The 26,473-nt window shown below is 36.2% G+C and overlaps 1 protein-coding gene across 2 annotated transcripts in view; it reads right to left on the bottom strand.

Annotated features, from left to right (window-relative positions):
- Positions 1–2,129: 2,129 nt before the first annotated feature.
- PHKA2 (phosphorylase kinase regulatory subunit alpha 2) overlaps positions 2,130–26,473 on the bottom strand; it is a 120,018-nt gene continuing 95,674 nt past the window's right edge. The window contains exons 21-33 of one of the 2 annotated variants that reach the window (XM_074192324.1): positions 25,971–26,104; positions 23,949–24,105; positions 22,332–22,411; positions 21,860–21,938; positions 21,612–21,741; positions 20,675–20,776; positions 16,616–16,734; positions 15,882–15,911; positions 13,963–14,016; positions 8,154–8,327; positions 4,870–4,923; positions 3,413–3,613; positions 2,130–2,863 (exon numbers count right to left, since the gene is read on the bottom strand). In XM_074192324.1, the coding sequence (XP_074048425.1) occupies positions 2,693–2,863; positions 3,413–3,613; positions 4,870–4,923; positions 8,154–8,327; positions 13,963–14,016; positions 15,882–15,911; positions 16,616–16,734; positions 20,675–20,776; positions 21,612–21,741; positions 21,860–21,938; positions 22,332–22,411; positions 23,949–24,105; positions 25,971–26,104 (1,485 nt within the window). In that variant the 3' untranslated portion in view covers positions 2,130–2,692. The remainder of the gene's footprint in view (positions 2,864–3,412; positions 3,614–4,869; positions 4,924–8,153; positions 8,328–13,962; positions 14,017–15,881; positions 15,912–16,615; positions 16,735–20,674; positions 20,777–21,611; positions 21,742–21,859; positions 21,939–22,331; positions 22,412–23,948; positions 24,106–25,970; positions 26,105–26,473) is intronic. The other variant, XM_074192325.1, reaches the window with a different exon arrangement.

Here is a 26,473-nt window from a genome sequence, read left to right as displayed (position 1 = left end):
GGGGTGCTGTGCTAAGGCACCAGTCTCACTTTCTCCTCCAGAGCCACCAGGATCCAGTAACTTACCCAAGGTCATATTGCTAGTAAGTGTCAGAGGCTGGATTTGAACTCCTATTCTCCTGATTCCAGGGCTAGTACTCTATCCATGCTATCCATCTATTTTACCTTCACTGGACCTCCTGTGTTCAGTGTGCTTACATGCTGTCTGAGGTCTGGTTTAAGAAAAGCCAGACATGGAGCATAGCCAGAGATATCCTAGTATTTTAAAATTGATTTCACAAGTCTACACAAACTACTACAGTATAGCTGTCTATTTATGAGGTGATGTGACTCCAAGATATAAAATCATGTGCCTAGGATTCAGGAAAACCTAAAAGATATTCAGCAAGGATGTAGGTTTCCAGTAGATAGGGACTGAAAAAAATCATAACTCTAAGAACTGGAAGGGGCCTCAGAGAGGTAATACAGCTCTCTTATTTTATGAATGAGGAAAGTGAGATTCAGTGTAGTTAAGTGATTTGCCCTAAGTTCTACAGATAGAAGCTGGACCTTGGCCTTTTGACTTCACAGTTAATGATCTTTCCATTGTACCATTCCAAATTCATACCAACCAGACTCCTTTAGATAGATGCCTTTAGGATAGTCACCAGGAAGATAGGCATTTTCTTCCCCCAGTGGTATTCTTATCCTTCCTTATTCTTCCTTGCATTATGGTTTCTTTTGATAGTCTGGTGGTGGCAAATGGTTAACCAGCTCTCTCTGGAAAAAAATGGATGTACAATCCATTTTTCTTAGTTTAATTTGCCTTAGTAACATTTTCTTCATCAATTTCTTAAGTCTAGGCTATCAAAAAGTCAAGATCTTATTTGCTTACCCTGGAAATTTAACAATTAAATCATAAAGTAGGTTTAAGTTAGCTCCAGTGCAACCTTGCTTATGGATCCCTTCTCATAATAGTCTTTAAATTTATAAAACATTATAGGATTACAAAGGAAATCAATCCTATTGAAACGTAATTACCAATATATTTAAGTATCATGGGTGCCATTTTAAGAATATGTTTTAGAATGTGGATGAAATATATGACTGCTGAAGTCAGCAGAGAGTCTCTTGGGATATAGTCCTCATGACTAGAATCAGGGGAGTGACTGGCAACACTGCCATTAGAGATTGTTAAAAATCTTTCATGTAGAATCGGTAGGTGGATAGATAGTTGAAAGATGATGATGGATACAAAACAGGATACAGGTGATAGGTGGATAAAGATGCATTTATTAGACTATGTACTGAGAGCTGTGCTAAGCATTTATCACAGTTTCCCTTCCTGCTCTCTTCAACACTGTGTTTTTCACTAGATGAATGAGACTTAGAGAATGTTAGGCATAAAGAGGTCCTTAGAGATTATGCTGCTATTCTACAATCATTTTATTGCTTAGTCCCTGACAATGAATTTGAAGGTTCTTATTACAAATTGCCTCTGTTACCTATGACAAGATTTATCTAATAACATTAGGATGAAAGCAAATCTCTGAGTTTTCAAGTCTCATGCCTGGTACTATTTATAAGGCGAGGTATTGTTTTTACTTGGGAACACACCACTAATTTTCATCTGCATCTGATGAGTCATACCCATTACACCCCAGGCTTCCTCAAAAGGGCAGGGAAAAAACATCCATTTGCTTTGTCAGAATGTGCTAAGAGGATTCCAAAGAGAAGGCCAGAATGTTCCACTTTTGTCTTTGGGCAGACAACATGGCAAAAAGCATCTCCAGAAAGATAGTAGCTGCCTATGTGGTCTCTAGGGTGAGTAACCTTGTTTCCAAGAAATTTTTATATAATCTTTTAAAGTGAATTAAATCATACACGTGTCCATCCCTTATCCAAAAACTTAACCTTCATCTCAAGTTTTTAAGAAAATGAAGAATTTTTGAACAAAACAGAGGAAGACTATTGATTGAAAGACTGTCAAGTTTAGAATTATACCACCCTTCCAATCGCAGGAACCAAATTTATTCATTTTGGCAATAGACAAATTTCAATGAATTCTAAAAATAAGAAAACTGAATCATATGGAAGTCCCCATAATAAAATAGGCCAGAGGCCAAGGAAGAAAGTCAAGTCACATAAAAGTCAATATTCATAAAAAGGTATACTTGTTATATTTGGAGGGAGAAAATAAAGTTCAGTGCACAGATACAATGAGCCTGACTGTTCAATATTTTTTTTCCACTTGGGTCTGGGGCACATACTACTACTTGGATATAGGTCTTGTGATCTTTAGGATACATTTCTACCTCACTTAATCTATTTCTGTGCCTCTTTTAAAGAAGCAACTTAGATTTTTTCAAGATTCTCATTTATTTTGTACTCAAAAGGCATTTCCAATTCCCTTTCACAACTAGTAAGGCCAGATATTCTGAGAGCTTCACCAGAAAAAAAAATGACCTTTTAAAAATGACACCATAGAGTAACTCAGTAGAAAGTATAGTTCTCATAATTTTTTATGGACTCATATACACAAGGGGTATGTATATGACTAGGTCATTTTCCAATGTCTTTTGGGCTGATGTTTTCTGATGGACTATCATTTAGAAGCAGCACAAAGAAATTTGGGATCCAACAAAAAAAAAGTGTCTTTCAAGGATGAGGTCCAGGGCAGATGTGGAAGCATGTTAACTTTTGTAGGGGATGCCTCATTGCATCAGGCATCCTGTATTGGGAAGTAAATCCTGCAAGTAAGTGGCAACTGCTTTGGTCAGGTAAGTCATAGTCCCATAGGCCCCACTGGGGGCACTATCATAGAAAAAATGGCAAATTCCTGTTGCTGGGTCTTGTTCCAGGGTGTCCATGACTCCTAGGGATGTCTGTAGGAGAAAGGAAAGGAGGTGATGGGATGGGAAAAGATGAATTATAAAAACATGAGAGATAAACACCTAATTTTCAACTTAATTCCACAGGTTAGGAAAGACCAGAAACTGGAAGGGAGGTATATCACACTGTTACCTATGATATTTTCTTTTTAAGTAGGGGAAATAATTCCCAAAGTGATACAGTAGTAGTCATAATCTTCAATGACTTTTCAAATACTTATCTTTTAAGAATTTTTAAAAATTCTTTTTTCCATAAACAAGCATAAATTTCTTTCCTATCTTCTATCCCATCTTGTCTCCCAATTTCATTATTTTATCATATATATATATATATATATATATATGTAAAATGCTATTACTTATATACTCATACAATCTATTTTATAATGGGTGGAAATGTGATCAATTTCCTACCTTAGGAAAATGCATTACCTCTATTATATTATGCCCTCTCTTGCCAGAGGCAGAGTCTTCAACCATCTTCCAAATCCTATATCCCATCTCTGGTTACATCAATTTCTTTTAGGACACCATTCCACAAACCTGTTCCTTTAGGAAGAATTCATTGGCCATCTGCACTATCTGGTCTATGTGGATGATGCCTCCAATACTATTCAACTCTATGTCTGAGAGGAGTGTAAGGACAAGGATAGCTTCTACCAGAAGCTGTCTGTATTCTGGCTGAGGTACACGGTTCAACACAGATTCCACATGGACAGCAAACTTGATCTCCTGAGGGGTCATCTGCCAGAGATGAGGGAGGGGAGAAGACGAAGAAACAAGCAGAAAATTAATCCTGTCATGGTCAAGTGAACAAACCATCATGTTCTAAGATATAGAATCTCAGAAAGAAACAATTCAAGCTATATTATCCAGAAAATAACATATTGCGTTTGTTGTTGTGGTTCACTGCACAGGTGGGTGACCTGTTTAGAACAATTAGAAAAGACACATTTAAATTTAGTGGAGTCTCACAAAAAGATAAGTCATCTGTCCTGTAAGATTGAAACATTTACTAGCTTAAGGTGGGATAAACTACAAGATTTAAACCCCTTTCAGAACTTTTCTGATTCTATGAATAAATAGCAAAACCAGAAAGAGAACTGGTTACCTTTGTGTAATTGGAGCTGTGATATCTAACTTTTTTTATTGTTTAAGGCAATGGAGGGGCTTAAGTGACTTGCCCAAGGTCACACAGCTAGGCAATTATTAAGTGTCTCAGGCTAGGACTCCAGAGCTGGTGCTCTATCCACTGCACCACCTAGCTGCCCCACAATATTTAACTTTTAAGATATGTTCTCAAGTAAGTGGAATGACTTGTACTCTCCTAATCCTATTAGTTTAAGTTCTATCTCCCTCCTTCCACAACATGTCCTAGCTCTTAACTGGACTAAAATGGTCAAGAGGGCATTAAAGTAAAGTGATAGTGACTTCAGTCTGCTAAATATTAATGTGCATTTTGGAAGAAAGACTAAAAGAGTGTGTCTTTTCTCAAACTACTGTTTATAGTTTATATAAACCAATCCAGAGTACTTATTTGAAAAGTGGGAGCAGACATACAGAAAGAGTCAATCTGGCTGCAGTAATGTAAAGCCAGAGTGGATGATGGTAGTCAGCTGTGAAGGGAGGGTCAGAAGTGATGTTATTTCTGGTTCTTTAGTGAATGACAAGAGAAATTAGAGAAAGACTAAGGATATAATTCTGTCTTTCAACATTAGGTTTCATGGGAATGTTTATATGGAATAAAATTCTCTATTGTCAGTGATATTTACATCTTCTTGACTTGAATATATGTGGGTTAGGGAGAAAAAAGAGAGCTGGGAATAGAGGAAGGTGAGGGTGATAAATGTGAAAGAAGACTGCAAAATTAGTGAGTCAAAATTCTATTAGGATGCTTGAAAAAAATTAAAGCAGACTTTTAAAAGATGAAAGGTATTGAACACATAAAAACAAAGCACTTATAAAATAGTGGAGAAATGCTATCATTTTCATGACTTTACCTCTCTTGTGGTTGAAGATGGAAGTACATAGCCATCGATAGACAGTCCATGACACTAAGGGAAAAAAAACAACTAATTTTGATATTAAATATAGAAGGTGTTAAATATATACACACATGCAAACAGAGCTATAAACTCACTTGTGTGCTACCTATAATACCTGCAAGATGCAGGAAACATGGAAGAGTATATCTAAGAAGTGAAATGTTCTCACTACCCACAACCATTATCTTGATGGAAGAGTTCTCAGTGAACCAACAGGCATCTCACAAGAACAAATGTCCCCCAGGGAGCAGGTGATTGTTCCTTCATGAAAGTTCACAATATAACTTAGCAACAGATGACTGACAGAACTGAGTAGCTCCCCTTGGTGTCATATAAAGGAAAATTTTCATCAGTCTGGTCTGTAAGGTGATGGTTCTGTGCATTTGTAATCATCTATTTTTGAGACTTCTAAAATAAGCACCAATCTCACAAAGAACTAGTGTGTGCACAGATGCTGTGAATAAAAATATCAAAACCTGAATTAACAAAAAGCTGCTTCTTAAGGATAGAAAGAACCTTTTATCAAGACCATGAAAATGTACATTATTTAAGGAATAGCAGGGTTTTTCTAAAGGTACATTGGTCATACTCTTTCTTACATCTCTACCCTAAATTCCTGAAACCATTTACTCTGGTTTTCACACTTTGTTGGCGTCTAGGACAATAGAAACACTTTGCTGATCATATGTCCACCACTGTAAGTCCTTCAGAACACACAGGGAATGTGAGGAACCTTCTGTAAGGGGTCTCTTTCTTTCTTCATGGGAGTCTAATTTTGGGGAGTGGGTAGAGACTTAGTCTTCCTTGAAAAAATGTTCCCTATGAACTGTAGAAATTCTGGCATTCTGTTGATCATACTTTTTCTTTTACTTTTATTGTGAAATGGAAAAAAGCGGGGGGAATCTGTCATACAATTAGTTCTTGATAGGTTTCAGAAATTTTACACAAGGAAAGTTAAAGAAAAACATATCTGCCTCTTTAATCAAAAACAAGTTTTTATGTCAACCTGAAGAAGAGGGAGAAGGGCCATGAACTGAAATCTTTCTATTCCCCTCTCTTTTTGTGTTCTCTTGAACTCATGCGAAGTTGTTAAGGGTGATGCTGTAACAATTTGGGTGCTCAGATTGAAAGGGGAAGCAACATCAGAAACTGGCTCAAAATAAGAAAGAACTTCCTAACAGTTAGTTGTCCCTTTCATCTCTCATACCATTTGGAAGACAGAAATTCTCTTTGTCCTTCTCATATATGCCTTCTTTATCATCTGTATACAGACTGAATGATTGGATACATCTCATAAAAAAAAACATATCTAAAGATATCTAAAGTAAACTGTGAAGCTTATAACTATCAAATCTTTGGAGATAAGGCATGCCCCCCCCCCATTTATTTTCCAACTATATGCAAAAAGACTTTTCAATAGTTCTGCAAGCTTTATTTTTCCATCACTCTCCCTCCCCTCCCCCTCTCCATGCCCTCAAACAATCTGATATAGGTTGTATATGGTAAATCACGTTTAACATATTTCTACATTAGTCAAACTGTGAAAGAACTAGAACTAAAGCGGGGGGGGCATGAGAAAGAAAGAAAATCATAAGCTTTAAAAAGTGAACATAGTATGTTTTGCTCTGCATTCAGAAACCATAGTTATATCCTCTGGCTGTGAATGGTATTTTCCTTAATGAGACTCTCAGACCTGTCCTTGATTACTAACTTCTGAGAGAAGTTGCATCAATCAAAGCTGATCATCTCAAAAGTTGCATTTAGTGTGTATAATGTCCTTCTAGTTCTGCTTACCTCACATAAGTTAATGACTAAGCTTTTTTGAAGCTTGGCCACTCATTATTTCTTACAGAAAAATAGTATTCCATAATTCATATACCATAGCTTGTTCAGACATTGATGGGTATTCTCCTTAATTTCTAATTCTTTGTTGCTACCAAAAAACTGCTATAAATATTTTTGTACATGTAGGTCCTTTCCCCTTTTTATGATCTCTTTGGGATATTAGACCTAGTAGTGGTATTGCTGGACCAAAGCGTATGCCCTTTGGGGATAGTCAGTATAAGACTTCACTATAAGTTTACATTTATAAAGTGTTTAAAGTTTAACATAGTACTTTACATTCATTATGCTACTTGGCCCCAAACCTTGCAAAAAAAGTATTCCAGATATCATTATTATTTCTATTTTAAAATAAGAAGACTAGAGACAATGACATCCTAAGGCTATAAAGAAAAACAGTTCCAAAGATGAAAAAAGGGAAATACTGTCAAGAGACACATTTATGACTATAAAGTCTACAAAAGGTATGTATATAAGACAGAAGTAAAGAGCAGACAATAGAAAAAGAATACTGAAAATCAGAAAAAGACTAGAAATGAGACTAAAGCCAAAGTTGGCAATGTATACTAAAGACATTGAGAGGTTTTTGTTTTGCTGAAGCTATACAGAGATAAGGAAGATCTGGGAATAGAGAAGGTGAATTCTCAAGATTTTAATAATAATAGTTAAATAAAGCTAATTTATACACTTATATATAGTATGTTGGCAAAGAAATTGGTATTGCCAATAGAGATTGCATTGTTGAAAGTGAAGGAATTCAGTACCAGTCCTGGAATTGAAATAGCTCAGGATGAAAGAGAGAGAGACACAGAGGCCAAGACAGTGCCAGTCTATGTGCTGATCTTTCCTGTCCCAAAGTGGGAGACCTTTAAGTCCAATACATCATTTCCTTGGCCCGAATGCTTTCCCTCTTCATCTTCAATTGCTGGCTTCCCTTTTTCTTTCAAGTCCTAACTAACATTCTATCTTTAACAGAAAGCTTTTCCCAACCCCACTTCATTCTAGTGCCTTCTCTCTTTTAATTCTTTAATTATCTCATCTGTAGCTTGTTTATACATAAGTTAGTTTGTTGACTACACTTTTAGACTGTTGAACTCCTTGAAGGCAGGGCCAGTCTTTTGACATTTTCTTTTTAATCCTTAAAGGTCCCTTCCAACTCTGTGACTAATTTGTCCATGGTCATAGAAGCTGAATTTTTTCAGTCATGATTCTCTCCCAATTCTAAGGTCAACTTTTTTCACAGTGCCACATTGAGAAGTGATACACCACATGAAATGACCAAAGGCATGCCTGGGAGCTTCTTATTCATGACTCAGCTCACCCCCCATCACACTGGAATTCAACCTGGTCTGCCCTTCATACAAACCAACTTAATTCTTCCTCTGTCCTTTGCTTACCTTCTGAAGAATCTTCCATACTTTCTGGTAGAACCCCACTGGAACTCTGTTAATGGCCCCATCTAGCCTTCTCCTGCGTAGCCACTGACCTTGACGCTCTCCCCAGCTGAGATGATGACCACCAGACTCGGAAGATGACATTGTGCCTGTGGGAGAAGAAGGAGTACTACACCTCTGTAGGAAAGAAGATAAACAACCTTCAGATATTTCCAAAATCTTGGCACATTGACAAATTAAGCCAATTCTTATACTAAAAGCTGCAGCATTTATAAGTTATCAAAACACCATCTCATTTTAATGAGGATGAAGGTTATTCATTTGGATTTTTTGTTCTGTTTTAAAGGATGCTTCTGTTAATGATGCAAAGACTGTAGGATGTAGATTTTCTCCAGAAGCTAAATTAATTTTTCTGGCCAAGACATTCTACTCAAAACCTTTTAGAAGCTCTCTAATGAAACTCTAATAAATTCCTTTTTGCTGACATTCAGGTTCTTCCACAACCTGGATACAACTAACCTTTTTAATCCTTACTGTTTCCTTCACATGTACTCTATATTTTACAAAAATGAAATACTTTGTCTAGCCTTTTCTTATCTCCATGACTTTGTTCAAGAAATGCTCCCATTCCTAGAATAGGCTTCTATTAACCTTTCTTCCAGTCCCTTTTTAATCTTCAAAGCCCAACCCACTAAATATTCCCTGATTTCTTCCCTTCGAAAAGAAATTTTTCTAACTTCTCACAGCATTATTCTTGGACTTCTCCCTTGCAAACAGCTATTTGTGCACTTTTTTGCCTTTCTCCTTATTAACTCCTGAAGAGTTTTTAGAACCTAGAATTGTGTCTTATACACAACAGGGACTTAATAAATAGTTCTTGCATTCCCCAGTTGTACTTTGGATATATTTGGAAGCTGTATTTAATTCCATCGAATCAGCTATTTTTAATAAGCTATTCTTCGCTTACAACATATAGTCATAGAGCACACTACTACTACCTTTATGGCACATGACAATCCTTCCAGATAGACATTTACAACTTAGGATCAGAGTGGGTAAGTGGCTTATCCAGGTCACCACAGTTAAGAAAATTCAGAGGCAGGATATTTTTTTCCATATTATTTCCATATTTTATATTACAATAATCTTGTGAGAGTAATCATAAACCTCCCCCCCCCATATGAGAAACCTTAAGAAGAGTGAGAGAAAAAAAAGTTTACTTCAGTCTGTGTTCAGATTCTAACAACTCTGTCTCTTGGATGAATTGCCTTCCCCATCATAGCCATCAGAGAAGTTGCTTCAATATTTTTCCCACAGTTGCTATCACTAGCTGTATTTCACTCCCTTCTATTCCTCCAGTTTCATCTATTCCATTCTCTCTTTCTGTTCAGAAGTGTATTGTATCTGAGTACCCTCTCCCACAATCTTCCCTCTCTTCTATCACCTACTATGCCCACCTTCCCCCCATTCCCTTATCCCATCCCTTTCCTCTCACTTTTCTCTAGGTTAAGATAGATTTGTATACCCTATTAAGTGTACATGTTATTTCCTCTCTGAGTCATTTCTGATGAGAATGAAGGCTCACTCATTCCCCTACATCTTCCCCCATTCCACTCCACTGTAAAAACTTCTTCTTGCCTCCAGTGTGAAATATCTTAGCCCCTTCTTCCTCTCCTTTCTCTTCCTCCCAGTACTTTTCTTTATCATCCATTGACTCCATCTTTTTTTCTACATTATACCATTATATTCAACTCCTTCCTGTGCCCTGTTCTTATAAATGAGAAAGTTCATATGAGTTATCAGTGTCTTCTTCCCATGCAGGAATACAAACAATTCATTATCATTAAGTTCCTCATAATTAGTCCTTCTCGTTCACACCCCAAATGCTTCACTTGAGTCCTGTACTTGGAAATAAACTTTCTGTTTACCTCTGGTCATTTCAATATTAAAGTTTGAAAGTCCTCTGTTTCATTTAATGTCCATCTTTTCCCTTGAAAGAGGATGTTCAGTTTTTCTGGGTAGTTGATTCTCAGTTGTAACTCAAGCTCTTTTGCCTCCTGGAATATCATATTCCAAGCCCTTAACGTAAAATACTGCCAAACCCTATGTAATCCTGACTATAAAAACATGGAAGTTTAATTGCTTGTTGTTTCGGGTAGCTTTTAGTATTTTTCTCTTTGACTTGGGAGTTTTGAAATTTGGCTATAATATTCCTGGAAGTTTTTCTTTTGGGATCTCTTTCAAGAGGTGATCAATTTATATTTTACCCTCGGCTTCTAGGATCTCAGGGCAATTTTGCAGTATTATTTCTTGAAAAATGAAGTCTAGGCTCTTTTCCTGGTTGTGACTTTCAGGTAGCCCAATAATTTTAAAATTATCTCTCCTGGATCTATTTTTAAGGTCAGTGGTTTTTCCAATGAGATATTTCACATTTTTTTTTCTAATTTTAGGTTTTTTGGAACAGTTTTATTTCTTCCTGAGTTCTCGCAAAGTCAGCAGCTTCCTTTAGTTCCATTCTGCATTTGAAGGAGCTATTTCTTTCAGAAAGCTTTTTTTTATCTCCTTTTCCAGCTGGCCAATTCTGCTTTTTAAAGCATTCTTCTCTTTTGCCTTTTGTGTTGCTTTTTTCCATTTGCCCTAAACTAATTTTTTTTTTTGTTTTTTTTGCAAGGCAAATGGGGTTAAGTGGCTTGCCCAAGGCCATACAGCTAGGTAATTATTAAGTCCCTGAGACCGGATTTGAACCCAGGTACTCCTGACTCCAAGGATGGTGCTTTATCCACTACGCCACCTAGCCGCCCCTTAAACTAATTTTTAACATATTATTTTCTTCAGTATTTATTTTTATATTTCTTTCACCAAATTACTGACTTGATTTTCATGATTTATCTGTATCACTCTCATTTCTCATCCCAATTTTTCCTTTACCTCCCTTAATGGCTTTTCAAAATCTTTTTTGAGTTCATCCATAGCCTGAGTCCATTTTCTATTTCTCTTGTAGACTTTGAATACAGAAGCTTCAAGTTTGTCATCTGATTATATATTTTGATCCTCCATGGGACCAAAGTAATTTTCTATGGTCAGATTCTTCTTTTCTGTTGTTTGCTCATTTCCTCAGCCTATGACTGCATTTCCAAGGCTTTGGGGAGGTTTTGGGGACAATCCACAGAGACTTTAATTCCTTCAAGGTCTTATGAGAGACTCTGACTGCTCTCTTGCCTATGTTCAGGCCCTCCCTTCTGTCCTGAAGTTGTGAGGATGGTCCTTGCTTGGCTATGGTGGTGTTCTGGGGGACCCAGACTGCAACCTGGATCTGAGCATTGGCAGAGTCCTGGCCCCAGAGCTGCAGGTTCTCACTGCAGGGTTGCTCTGAGGCCAAAGTTCCACTTTGCACTCACTCCGGTGCAGCAGAGTTCTCTCATCATCCCTTCCAGCTGTCCCCAATGATCCCTCTTGGTTTGGAAACCTCCCTCTCTGCCACAGACCCAGGTGCCCAACCTGGCTGCACTGCAACTTTTTCCAGCCCCTGGTCCTGATGGAACAGATCTTTCCTGCTGAACTTTTTGGAATGGGAAATTATATCACTCAGTCTTTCTGTGGGCTCTGCCTCTCTAAATTTTGGCTAGAATCTTAATTTGATGGATTTTGGAGTTTTGGGGGGAACGAGTTTCTGGGAATTCCTGCCTTGATGCAATCACCTTGGCTCTCCCAGAGGCAGAATCTTAACCAAGATCTTCCTGACTCTAAGTTGAATAGTTTAGCCATTATACAATGCAACCTTTTACCCATATAAATGATTTGCTAGTTAATGGCTCCAAACTTATAAGAAATAAATTACTTCAGATCAAGACTACTTCAAAGAAAATTATGCTTGCAGTTTTCAGACATGATGGTTGTAAGAATGAAATCTGTAGACCATATGAATGCCTGAAAAAACTCCTTTATGTGATTTTAGGCCTAGGCAACCTTTTATTTTGGGATTTTAGGAATAAATATATTAGTCAAGGAGCTGAGAATAACAATGGAAATTAATTTACTAGAAGTGAAAATACTAAATCAGTTACTTGAGTGAAAGATCACTTATTTACCCTGTTGGTCCCACAGAGTTCAACCATAATAAAAGAGAAAATAGTACATCTAAGAATGAAGGATGGAAGACAAGATTATTATCCTGTCCACAGAGGATCTATGTTAGAGAACACACAAAACCTTTAGCCCCCCCCCTTTTCCCCCTAGCCTCATAGTCATCCCAATATATTCCTCCTCCCTTTTTCTGCTCTCTGTACCAGAAGGTGTTTATCCTCATGCTTTATCTTTATTCCATTTAATTCCTCCCTCTGCAGCAGGAACACATGTTTCTGTAATGAAGAGGGGGAGAAGAGCTGCAACCACCTCTTTCCTTCTCCTTAAAAAATGGTTTATTTCTTTCAGAGAGAACAATTTTCCTAAGAGTAGTGGTTTGGCTATTCTACCTTCCTATCTCCATATTAACAGCACTGCTTTAAAAATAATACAGGAAAATTTCTTAGCATAACTGTTTAAGAGAAGCATCCCAGCCTATCTTCCAATAGATTATAAATACCTTGAGGGCAGTGACTATTTTCATTTTTGGTTTTATATCCTCAGTATCTTGCCCCAAAGCCTGACATGAGGAGGTGTTTAAATGCTGACTGAATTGACTTGAAGTTCGGGAGCTAGTAAATTTAGTCACTAGGAAACAAACTGGGCAGTGGTCATAACTCTGAATTCCTGTGGGTTTTGGAGAAGGAGAAGAGAGAATAAGAAAATCTCCTTCCTAGGAGAAGCTCATAAAGGTTTCTCTTCAGAGGATTACATATAAATCTCTGACCTCCAAAATGAAGAGGGGAACTTATTTATGCTTACAGATTTTCATACCTATTCTGGTTCTGTTATCTTCTTTTAGTTAGAATTTTTAGTTCTAAAACACACCCCAGTTTATAATTTTCTAATATATTTTAACTGTTAGATGGTACTACCAGAAATTAAGGCAGAACTCTCCCTAAATATCTGTTTTTACTTGGGGGGGGAGGAGGGAGTCACATTTTAAAATAGTATTTAGGCTAGATTGCTTGGTTTGTCTCATTTAGACCCTTTGAATGAGGCAACAATTAGGCACAAGTAGGAGCAATTACTGCTCTACTCATCAATGCCTCAGCTGAAGTTCTATATCTAGTTTAGATCCAGAAAAGGAAATAGTTATACCCTTGCCAAAAACAGTATTTTTTCCTTCCTTTTCCTGCTCTTAGACCTATGTCAAAGTTGAAAATGAGAACAAATTTCTAATCAAAGACTGACAGAAATAATCTATGACTACACCATAACATAACCCTCCAAAATCAATCCTATTTCAACTGAATCAATATTTAACTGGGAAAGGACTGGCCTCAGGGTTAAGCTCTGTGACCACCAGAAAGTCAATTAAATGCAGTGCCTCAGACAACTATGACCTTACAGAATGTCCAATTAAGAATAGCATTACATGGAAATGCTAGAAACTAAAGGGTTTTTTCCCTTTTTTTAAAAACCGAAAATAAGTTTCCATTCTAGTACTTTTAAAAATTTCATGTCTGCCTCCGCCAAGTCACAGGCTGTATGTGGGATTCTGTCAGCCACCACCCTGGTTACTTGTCACTACTTCTCCAAAGCCCCTAAAAGTTTTTCTTAAGTATCAGAAAGTTTAGGATAAGGTGGGTGGTGGGTGGAGAGGAAAGGTTACAAGAGGTTTCCAAGACTACAAATTAGAAGGTGACAAAAAAATATAATGCAATATTACTAAAAATGGATGGTTTACCATGGACTTGGAAGAGTGAATGCTGCTGGACATGGAATGGCCCACAGAAAATAACTACAAAATAAAAAACAAATAACTTAATAACATACAATAACACAGTAAGAAATAAAGAGGAGTGAAACAGAACTAAAAAAAGTAGAAAAGACTTGGAATTATAAAAGCCCAACCTTATTAAAATAGGGAAAAATATTTTTCCCATAGGCCCACCATTTACAAAACTAAATGAATAATACTAATATTAAGATTTATTTTAAGCACCACTACCTTCATATCAATTACTGAGATAAGCAAATTAGCAAGCAATTTGATTCCTGGAATCCGGGTCAACATCTATATGTTAGAACTATGAAAGAAACATCCAGATTAGCAAAATAACCATCACCATAATAGTCAAATTGTCTCTAGTCAAACAAATGTGTCTAGTTAATTGAGAAATCAGGAGCATGCTTTTTTTGTTATTATCTTCCTAGTTAAAAATAATGTAAGTTCCTTGAGAAACTGAGCAGAAATTAGGGGAAGCTATTATTTAAAACCACAGAATGTTTGAGCTGGTTAGTTTATAAGATCTGTTAAATGTCTCATGAAATTTCTTTCTTCAGCTGAATGACCAAATATAGAATTTTTTTTCAATTGGTGAGGAAAATCTAACTACCAAACAAGCAAACAAGGCATCTTGGGGTAAAAAGAGGGCTGATTTCTAGTTTTATCTGAACATGGAGGACACAGAATTGGTGCCATCAAGTGGTTAGTCAAGGAAAAGCTAAAGAAAAATCTTTTTTTCTAAGTTATTTGTATTTGAATAGCACCAGTGTGAACTAGAAGCCAGGGAATTTTGCTCTGGGCTCATAAGTCAAGTTTATGTTTACATTATCACAAAGATTGGACTATACCTGTAAAGAAATATAAACATTAAAACACTGGGAGACTGATGTCTCCCTTAGATGTCACACTTCCTGGTAGGGGTTTGGGTGCACAGGGTCTCTTTTTTTACTTTGTGTTAGGCATTTCTGAACTTGGCTGTGCAGGAGAGATGCAAATGGTATGTCTTTTCTTACAACATAAACGAGTTTAGATGGTAGATTTTTTCAATAGGAATGTAGTTGATCCTCACAATAAACTTCTAAGGTAGTGCAGGGATGAATCTAATTATGCAGAGGAGAAAACAAGTTTCCAGAGGGAGTACTGGACCCAGTATCTCCTGCCCAATCCTCTTAGGCTCTATGCATTGCTCCACATTGCTGTGTTCTCAGGGTCACAAGAGAGAATGAGAGGACATACTTCCCCTTCCACTTCACAATGATTTTTTTCAACTCTTTAATTTAGTTTTATACCTAGATGATGTCAGTCTTTAAGAGCTGTCTTTATTTCATATCCAGCTCAAGAGGACAGTCTGAGAAATGGTTACTAAGTGGACAGTGTTGACCCCCAGGACAAGCCTCCCACACTTCCTTCTGTGCCTCCCAAAAAGAATGACTCCATGTCCCTAAGCCCTGAAGAGGGCAAGCTCCTTGGAGGGAAGGGATGTCTTTTTTTTTTTTTTTTTTGCAGGGCAAATGGAGTTAAGTGGCTTGCCCAAGGCCACACAGCTAGGTAATTATTAAGTGTCTGAGACCGGATTTGAACCCAGGTACTCCTGACTCCAGTGTCAGTGCTTTATCCACTGCACCACCTATCTGCCCCAGGGATATCTTTCTTTTTGTTTATATTTGTTTCCCTTAAACTCAGCAAAGGAAGCAGTGTTTAATAAGGGTTTGTTTCCTTCCTTCCAAGAGAGAGAATTTGATAGACAAAAGTGTCCTAGGTATATTAAAATGTGTTAGTATAGATAGTTTCTCTCTTTAAAAAAAAAAAAAAAGATTGAAGCCAGAAAAGAAGAAAATCATGCATGAAAGATCCAAAGCCGGGCATGTTTCTTTCACCTGCTCATCAGCACTAAACCTCCTAGTCATCTGAAATGAAGAATAAATTAAGGAGTAAACATACAACAGTTTCATATAAAGTATTCTTAAGTACCCACTCCTATAGCAATGATCTAAACAGCAGGGGTCACAACCCAGGCCAACTTTTGAATTAAAAAATCATTATTATGCATTGGTAGGAAGATTTTAGAATGTAAATAACAAAAACATTAAATATGAACTATACTAATGAAAAGAAGAAAAATTATATGCTAACTTTCTTTATATCTTTGCCCAAAATGAAAAAAAAAAGCATTCACTGTCAGAATTTCATATTACATAGGAGAGGGATGAAGATTTGAAGAGAAACACAAACAAGACACAAACACTTCTGTAGGTATGTGGAAAAATAATACAGGTTACATTTGGATGATTTATGCTCTTTTCTTTCCCCAGCACTGTACTTGAAGGTTACAATAAAGTTAACTACAAATCTATTTCTTCAAGACTGTAAAATGTTAGCTCTGTTTTAAGATTGCTAAAGTCTAAATGAAATATTTCCTATAAATGTACAAAATCAATGACAAGCATTTATTAACAATTTAAAAAGCAACACAATTCAAAGCTTTTTATATATCCATTAAAAAATAGAAGCTGAAGCCATGAAAACTAGACAACATTGAGTTTCAATTATTTTGAGGGGGGAAAAAGATCAACTTTCCCTCTGCCTGAACCATTACAGAAAATTCCTTTACCTGTTTCATCTCACTTCTTAATCTATTAATACCACTCCTTTCTGTTTTGGTGACTCCAGTATGGCCCACCTCATGAATAGAGATAGCTGGGCTAGATGTAGAGGAATGAATAGGTCGCACTACAAAGGAAAAAAAAACAACACATTAAAATCCTGGCAAATCAAGCTCATACCTAGGTTAGCACTCTCTTCTGACCTTCCTAGGAAACAAAGCAAACCCTTGTCTTTTATTCCCAGCAATCTATTTTTAAATGAAACTATTCTTACCTTATTTTTTTTAAAATAATTGAGTTATTTGTGAATTTATATAATCAAGTCAAAGAAATAAATTGTAGGTTGTTTTGGGCTTTGATTTGTTATAGTTAATAGATTTGAAATATATTAAAATAATATTAGGGGGTGGCTAGGTGGTGCAGTGGATAGAGCACTGGCCTTGGAGTCAGTAGTACCTGAGTTCAAATCCGGTCTCAGACACTTAATAATTACCTAGCTGTGTGGCTTTGGGCAAGCTACTTAACCCCATTGCCTTGCAAAAGCTAATAATAATGATAATAATGATAATAATAATAATAATAATAATAATAATAATAATGATAATGTTAAAATATGCTAAACTGCTAAACTACCTGGTTTTGAAATAAAAACACCGGTATCCCATTGTATATCAGGAGTTAAGAAGCACATGGTTGGGAAAGTGCTGGAGAGAAAACATGCTCAGGCCAATTCTGGAATGTGTTTACAAAGTTTGGAATACATGCTCTGATCTTATCATTTCTAAACTTCTAGTCCCAGAGATGCCATTTGCTCACTCTGTGACCTAGGTCTATCTGATAATTTTAGAAAATTCAAAGCACTCTATTGTACTTTATTACTTTTTCTTCAATACTTATTATAATTAACTATTTATTTTGATATTTGGAACTAAAGAGATACTTCTTCTGAGTCACCGGAATCAATGAATACTTTTATATATATTGTATTTTCTCCACCTTGTCTTTCAATGAAGAAAACTCATAGTGTTCTACATTCACAGTCCTGCAAGCACCTATATTTTATACCCAACAAGAATTTTAAAATTAATTGTCAATATCAAGTATCAAATTATTTTTGAAAAACTATTATGTTGAGAAACACAAACATTAAACTTATAAATTTGTGCTTTAAGGACTGTAAGTCTGAAATATTCAAAATTCAGGAGAGGAGGGAAACAAAACCTATCTGATTAAGTGGTATGGGTTTTTGTTTTTTACCTGGGTACACATTTTGAAAAACAAATACCAAGTACCTAAAGTACTCCTTATTATAACAAATCAAAACCCTGAACAACTCATAGTTTATTTCTTTGATTTGATTATGAAGATTCACAAATGATCCAAAATTAATTTAGTCAATTATTAAAAAAATATTTAGAATAGCTTCAATTACATTATAAATGTCTTTGAGAAAAGAAGACAAAAGTACCTAGGAATTGCTATGTTTCCTAGATACCAGGAGCAAGTTTCTTGAACTGTCCTAACACTACAATTTATAGGAAAAGGTTTTTGGTTTTTTTAGAAGTTTGTTAAATAAAAAAAGATGCAGAAAACCTCAAACACCTTGTCAGGACACACTAGAGTATTGTGAAAATATCTTTATACTTCTTTTTATACTTCTTTTACTCCCCCCTCCCCCTTTGACAATTTTTGACCAACTGATTGAATGTAGTAGTAATTGTGGTGGAAGACAGAGAGATGAATATTTCAGCCTGAAAGTCCTTAAAGCATCAATATTTACATCAAATGTGTTTCCCAACATAATAGCATATAAGGTTTAATATAGATAATCAAGTTTAAAATTCTTCTTGGGTATATAAATATATAGGTGCTTGTCTAACTGTGAATGTCACCTAAAAACACCATGAGTTTTCTTGGTACAAAGAAACATGGCCTAATGAGGCTTCATGATCTCCCAGTTGTTAAGAAGATGACTACTTGGAAATGCAGGGGAGAAGTTTCTCATTCAGCTATGAGATGAAATAGATGAGTGGTGATTTTCTTCTCACTTTCTCTTCTCTTTCCGGGCCCTGTCCATAAGATAATTCCAAGAATCCTATCACTAATCCTAATAGTGTCCCACATCAGCAACTGCCTATTGTATATCTCAAAATGATGTCCCACAGGCATTTAAAAACTGGGCATAATCAATCCAGAACTTATCTTTTCCCCCAAACTCTTCCATTTTCTGATTTTTTTTGTTAAATATTATTATCCTTCCAGTCACCCATTTTAGCAACTTTGTAATCTTCCTCTATTCCCTTTCCCTTAATCCTCATATCCATTCAAATATTTATTCCACCTACACAATATGTCTCACACCTTTTCTCCAATCACATGATCATCATCCTAGTTCAGGTCTTCTTGTTAAGCTTTATATTTATAATTGAAATAGCTTCTAATTGGCTTTCCAGTTTTTAATCTCTTTTCAAAAACAATCCTCCAAAGGTACCCAAGAAGGTTTCTTAAAGTATAAGTCTGATCATTCCACTCTCCACTTCAAGAAACTTCTACAACTCTTTCTTCCCTCAAGGTCAGGAATTCTTAACCTTTTTTGGGGGGTGTCATGGACACTTTTGGCAGTCTAGTAAAACCTATGGATTCTTTTTCTGAATAATGTTTTTAAATTCATAAAATAAGAAAATGAGATTACAAAGGAAACAAATCATATTGAAATATCACAAAGAGTCAATTCAATTTTCAAAATATTAAAAAAAAAAACAATTTGATGGACCCCAGGTAAAGAATCCCTGCTCTAAGATATACAAACCCTTTTAGCCATCCTTCACAACTTTTTGTAATTTACCTTGCTAGCTTTATATTCTTCTTCACACAATTTCCTGTCAAACTGGCCTACTTTTTTTTTTTTTAGGTTTTTGCAAGGCAAATGGGGTTAAGTGGCTTGTCCAAGGCCACACAGCTAGGTAATTATTAAGTGTCTGAGACCGGATTTGAACCCAGGTACTCCTGACTCCAGGGCTGGTGCTTTATCCACTGTACCACCTAGCTGCCCCTGGACTACTTTCTTGCTGCCCCTCATATAGAACATTCCCTTTTCCAGTTCTGTGTCTTTAAGTAGGCCCATGCCTAGAATTCATTCACTCTCTCTCTCCACCTGTCTTGAAGAATCCCAAGCTTTCTTCAGGACTCACCTCAAATGTCACCTCCTAAAGGAGGCATATCCTGATTATATTAATGGTGAGCAGTTTAAACCCAGAAATTTGTGTTTATTTTATATATTTCCTTGTTTTTATTTAGCTGCATGCAAGTTATTTTCTTCCAATAAAATGTAAGTTCCCTGAGGACAAGGAATATTCTGCTTTTGTCTTTTTGTTTCTAGTGCCTAGGTCAGTTTTTGGCAATTACTAAGTTTTAATAAATGTGTGTTCCATAAATAACAGAATATGAGATGTGATTTGACCCTTTCCTTTTGATCTCCCAAAGAATTCTGTATCACTTACATGCTTTCATGCACTGATTGTATTATCTTATTCCCCATTAGGAGGTTTTATTCCCCTCTGAAGGTTTCCTTATCACCTAGTACAGATCAACACAGAAAACGTTGATTGAACTGAACTGAAAACAATGTGGTAAGGAATGCAGATGGATAAAAAAATTGAATGGAGAACAAAGGGGGTAAACAGTCCTGCTAATGTGTTCTTGAAAGTCAAATGGGTATAACTGATAAGAGTCACCAAAATTAGCCAATCTTGCTATTAGAGGATTAAATGTACAAGTCTGATCATTCCACTCCACTTCAAAAAACTCCTGCAACTCTTTCTTCCCTCAAGGTCAGGAATTCTAGATTCATATTACTTAGTGGTTTAAATTGCATCAAGTAAGACATGATGATTAGAGACTTTATTCTTCATATGTAATTGTATATATATATATATATATATATATATATATATATATATATATATATGTGTGTGTGTGTGTGTGTATTATATGTTGATATAAATATGTCTATAAAAATATATTTTAAATTAAAAATATTATTTGTATTCAAATTACTATTTACTTACTGCTTTTTTCAACACCAAACTCTTTTCCACTTAGAATATGATGTAAGAGATTTTTCATATCAAAAGGACTAAGGTTCATCAAACTTTCAGAGGCTTCTTCTCCTACAAAGAAACATATATTATACATGTAAGACATAGGACTAACCTCATGAATAGGAAGAGCAGACTATCATATTAGTGTAGATTTGAAGCTCTCCAAAAGAAGGCCCTTGTAGCCAAATTTTTCGTGTAACACTGGCTTTGTGCAAGGTCAAAGTAGTAAAAGCTTGACTTAAAATCAGTATGACATAGTATTTTTTCTGTATAGTTTTTGTTGTATAGGTAAAAGAACCTATTTATCAAGTGAGGTTGAATGTATCAATGAAACATGGCACAATGGGCAGTAAGTTAGCCTTGGTATCAAGGTCCACTAGACATGGATTTGACATATTTCTGATATATATTGGTTACATGCATGACCTTGTACTTAACTTGTCAGCTCCCAGAAACAAGTGTTTCAGACTATAGATCAACTGTCAGTCTGCAATGGTAGGGGGAATTTCTTCAGCTAGAATTCCTTATTCTAAAGGAAGTCAGAGCTCAAGATCCCCACCTTACCTCCAAAATAAATAAATAATTACATTACTGCATAACTTTTTATTAGAAAGTGAAGCACTTTGCAATAAATTTCTTGAGTATGATTGAAAGTGCCATAAAAGTTTATGAATTGTGATTATTTATACATTTGTGACAAATGTCATATTGCAGAAACCTCAGGGAGTTTCATTACAGACTGGATACTGCAACATAATACTTAATGGGAAGAGTAGATTTAATGTAATGATTTTGTACTTCAAGATTAACTGAGCAACTAAAGCACCATGTTCAACATATATAACCGGGAGTCTGGTCTTCTTGCTTGCTTATCCCAATGACATTCAAGCAAAGGAGTACTTACCTGAGCAATTCAAGCTCCGGGCCAGCTCAGTTGCCATGACCTGTATGATGAGGCCAATCCGGAGCCTGAGCATCTCCACAAAGAGGCTGGGCTGTGACCTGACATACATTGCCAAGTAAACCATAATTTCCTGACAAGAACAAGGAAGTACAGTTAGGATAGGTAAAATTGATGGTTTCAGCACAGGTCCTATTAAAACAACTTAAAAAGAAATATAAAACAAGTATGACTCCTCTCCAGAACTTAACCTGTGTGAGGACTGCAATGCTGATATCCTGCCCACTGGCTTCATAGATAAGTCTGGTCAGTTCTTCAGGGGGAAGAGGGCTATGGAAGAGAAGCAGAGAGTGAAAGGATAAAGCAGTAAGAACACTCATCTCCATGTGTATTTCTAGAATTCATATTTCAGGTATAGACACAGTTGTCTTCTAAGCCCCAAACTGGCATTTATACTATGTATGAAGGTTTGAAAAAATTGTTTTATCTTAGTCTCATTATAGGTAGGATCATTTCCATTTATCACTGAGGAAACAAGCTCAGTGGAGTTGGTTAGGAACTGTCAAAAGCAGACTTATGAGCCTGGCTTTCCCAACTCCAGTCTCTAGCCTCTGCTGCTCCCTGGTGACAAGCAGGCACAGACTAATGGCTGGATGGCCAGGCAAAGTGGACAGGCTCCAGGATGGGCAGCAGAGAGAGGACTTTGGCAGGTAGAAAACTTACGCAGAGATGATCCTTTCCCGGGGTTCTGGGGGTAGACCAACTGTGAGCTGCTTCTGGTGTGACAGCAAGTCTGTACATGCCTAGATACATATAGGAAAAGTAGAAAATTTAAGAGAGCAATGGCAAACGAATTACTGCTTCATTACTTCATTATACCAACATAGCAAAAATGTCTACTTTTCAGGACAATGCTACTAGAGTAATCTTTGGAGGTTTTTTATGGCCTTAGTTACTAATGACTGAGAGGGAAGGAAGAAGAATGAAAATATAATAGTCTAGTTTGTCAGAGACCCTAGTTCTGGGACAATCACTGTAAACACCACTAAGAGAGAAGACAAAAAATACCATCCTCTCTCTCTCTCCTGGAGCTTCTGAAGCTTTACTAAAACCTATGGGACCAGATAATACACTATAAATATCTCCACTTGCCTGAGAATAGGGATTGTTGAAGTATTTATTTCTGTGTCCCTAGTGTATTGACTAAGTTTAGCAGGTGGGCCTTTCAGGATTAAAAAAAAATTAATATTGAAAAGAGTTTCTTGTTGTACCCCCACATCTGTCTCTTCCATACCTAGTCTTAATGTGGATATTAAAGATCTGTCAATTTTCAAAACAATAAAACATTTAACACTATTAACAGCGCCGGCTGTAACATAATCACTCTTTAGAATGATTCAGGGGAACAGTCCAGAAACCTTGGGATTTAAATCATGTCTATAGCTGTGTGAAAATGTTAGCTAATAAAGATCTCTCATTAGTAAAAGGACAGATAATTGAGAGCTAACTACAATACATTTCTTTTTAAGGAAATCTGGTTCCAGAGCTGCTAAAAGGGAGCAAAATTAACTTCCTTAGTTCATTTTCTGATGGCAGCAAGGAACAGAAAAGGACTGTAATAATCTACAAATTAGCTGTTCCTATCACATTGATAATATGAAGAGTTTCCCCAAGAGCAAGAATGGAGGAAATACAGAAGTGCTAAGCTTTACCTCCATATGTCTTTGATAAGATAATTTTTCAGTTTTGGAAAGCAGACTTCAAAATATGAAAATTCTATAGTTTCAATGATTGTGAAGACTCCCTCCACAAAAAACAGAACTCAACTCCTTTGTGACTTGGTAGATAAGTCTCTGAAAGCTGTTGTCCCTGAAAAATTCATTACTTTATGGCCAGTTTGGGTGATGCATCTCTCCAAACCTAGCTATCCTGACAAAAGACATATATAATTTATTACCAGGCTCATACTTGAAGCCTTTCCAGTTTGGTGGGACCTATCAGAGATTATGTGGCATAGCCTATGCTATCAAGGATAACCTCTACTCCATCAAGTGATACTGAGGAGAATTTTACTGTGTTTAATAACTTCAAATATACGATACACATGCAGTTATACATATTTGTAACATGACACATGCATAACAAATATATGGAAAGAGGAAGACAGAGAGAGAGAGAGAGAGAGAGAGAGAGAATTGAATCTATTTCTACAGAGTCCTCGGTAAACATGTATTTTTCCATTCCTGTTTCCTCACATCAAGGTTTAATCTTGGCTTCAATTACAATTTTGTTACATGAAATCCAGAATAATGATGTTAAAACACAATGATTTGCTCCCACCTCTGCAAGGACTTCTACTTTCTTTTTCAGAAGACCCGAGATGTAACGGATTAGACCCCATTCTTTGTTCAAGCCTGCTTTTCGGTAGAGTTCACTGAGAAGGCTGTGGACTGTGACACCATACTGTCCAGAGAGATTCGTGTCCCAGTCAGGGCCCCTGAAAGAGAAGAGGATTCAGGATTTGTCCAGAAATGAAAAGGTTCAGTGTTCAGAATCTACATTCCTTTAGAGTCCAGCACAAGCAGTCATGAACAGCTATTACTGAATGTTTTATTTAGGAAAGAAGAATCTACTACTGATAAAAAATTAATAAGTATTCTTCATGCCATTATTGTCTTACAGGCCTAACCTGATGAGACTGTGAAAAGTTTGATTTCATAATTCCTTTCCAAGTAGTAATAGTCCACCAATTTAGGGATAGTATTGTCTTTATATGACTAAGGATTTTTGGGTGAAAGATCTCTTGAACTGATCTGGTTGAGATGAATACCGAGGCTAAATTCCTCTTGACTTTGCAGAGTTTTCACTCGACTGATCTTTACAGTTGGGTATTTGCTATTATTCATGAATGTATTATTACTTCTGCTCCCAAATAACAAATACTCATAGATTGAGTTACAAAATGTCGCTACTGCATCTACTGCAACTTACATTGTCAGCCTTCCTAAGGATCTCAGTATTTATACAATTATCCTTTCATTTACCTCTTATTAATGTTCTTCCACACTCCCAATAGGAGACTCTTCTCAGGGTTCCCACCTCAATCCCAATTTGTCTCTCTCAATGACTCAAGGACACTGAAGTCATCAATGAATGACTAGCTTCTTCAACTCCTCTCCTCTTTTATAAATGACCTCACTTAGCCTATGAGACTTCCAGACAAACAAAAGACCAATAACATAGGCTTTATGGCCAATAGTTGTACCAATGAAGGAAAACTGTAAAATTTTTTTATAAAGAAATAGACAATGGATATCACAATGTGTACAGTCTGAAACTATGCTATATAGTATTAAATATCCTGAGAACATTACTAAGTCAGAGCACCCTATTTTTATTCACAGCTCAGTTTTAAGTCAATAACAAAAGGTTAAATAATTTTATTATAAGGTAGGAAAAATTGTAAGGTAGAAAAAAAAGACTTAGAAAGTCTTCCATTCAAATGGATAAAATATAAAAAAGTTTGGTAATGTAAAGAATAAGTTTCAGTTGTTTGGACATCTCATTGATGTCCAAAAGTTGTCTAAAGGCAACTTTTAAAGTAGTAAATCTGAATACTCCTTTATTGTGAATCTTCAATTCTTAATGATACAAATGATGGGATGATCATAAATACTTGACAGTGCTTTTGGCCTTACAAAAATCATCATCATAATAAATAGCATTTATATATAGAGTAATAGATCTAGAGCTGAAAAGGTCTTCAAGTACAACACCCTAATTTTACATATAATGAAACTAAGTCCCAGTTAGATAAGGGCAAGTTAAATGAATCAACTAAGGTCATATGCATGGTAGACATCAGAGGTGAGTGGGGTTATCAACCCAGGTTTTCTGACCCCAGAGCCAATATTCTTTCCATTATGTCCTACTGCCTCAATATAACACTTTGACATTTGCAAAGCATTTGAAAAACACCAAATCAATTGAAAATAATTGTGTAGATAATACTGGAAATTCAAAATACTCTAATTTGCTATCAGTGTTACACTATTAAATTCATTTTCAATTATTCTCTCTTCCTCACCCCAAACATACAATCAACAACTCTCCATTAACTCTCCAATAACTTACTCCATTATTCCTTCCTGGGAGAAATGACTATTACTGTCTCAGATTTTTCATAGCACTTTTACTGGACCTCCTCCTTGTATGGGAATTATTCATTTGTTCTTCTCTCCCATCAGATTTTAAGCAGGCCCTGGGTCTTATCTTTGTATCCCTAATATCTGGTAAAGTATGGGTACTTAAGAACGCTAAACTAAAACAATAAAGCCCAATCTGGAGAATAGGAGCACTTACTTTATAACATAAAGAATGTATAATATATCTGCCTGGTCCTGCAGATTGGAGCATTCCTTCAGCTGTTCCACCAGCTTCTCGCAGTCGAGATCACCATGGGCATCTTTGGGCCAATGGACATCAGTTTCTGAAGACTTAAACCAAAGTAACGAAATATATTAAAGATGAGAACATTAAACAAAACCAAAATCCCACCAACTTGGTAATTGGACTGTCATCCTATGGAGCTAGCAAAGAGAAGGCATACAGACCTGGGCTGGTACTCATCTCTCATAGCTCCTTGCAAGGTTCAAGCAACTTCCTAGAACTTATCTCCTAAGTAAAGCAGAAAGGCTGAAAGCTATTTTGATGAAAGGATTTTCTCCACCAGGAATTCTTCTACATTATCAAAAATCATAGATCCTTTGTGTATTGCTTATAATTTACATACTTAAACTTCTTTTGTCTGGTAATGTATCATACACTATTTTATGAGACAGAATGACTCAGAGTGTTCTGGCTTT

This window comes from Macrotis lagotis, chromosome 6 (assembly GCF_037893015.1).
Source record: "Macrotis lagotis isolate mMagLag1 chromosome 6, bilby.v1.9.chrom.fasta, whole genome shotgun sequence".
NCBI classification, from domain to species: domain Eukaryota; kingdom Metazoa; phylum Chordata; class Mammalia; order Peramelemorphia; family Peramelidae; genus Macrotis; species Macrotis lagotis.
This window is presented reverse-complemented; position numbering and strand designations above follow the sequence as displayed.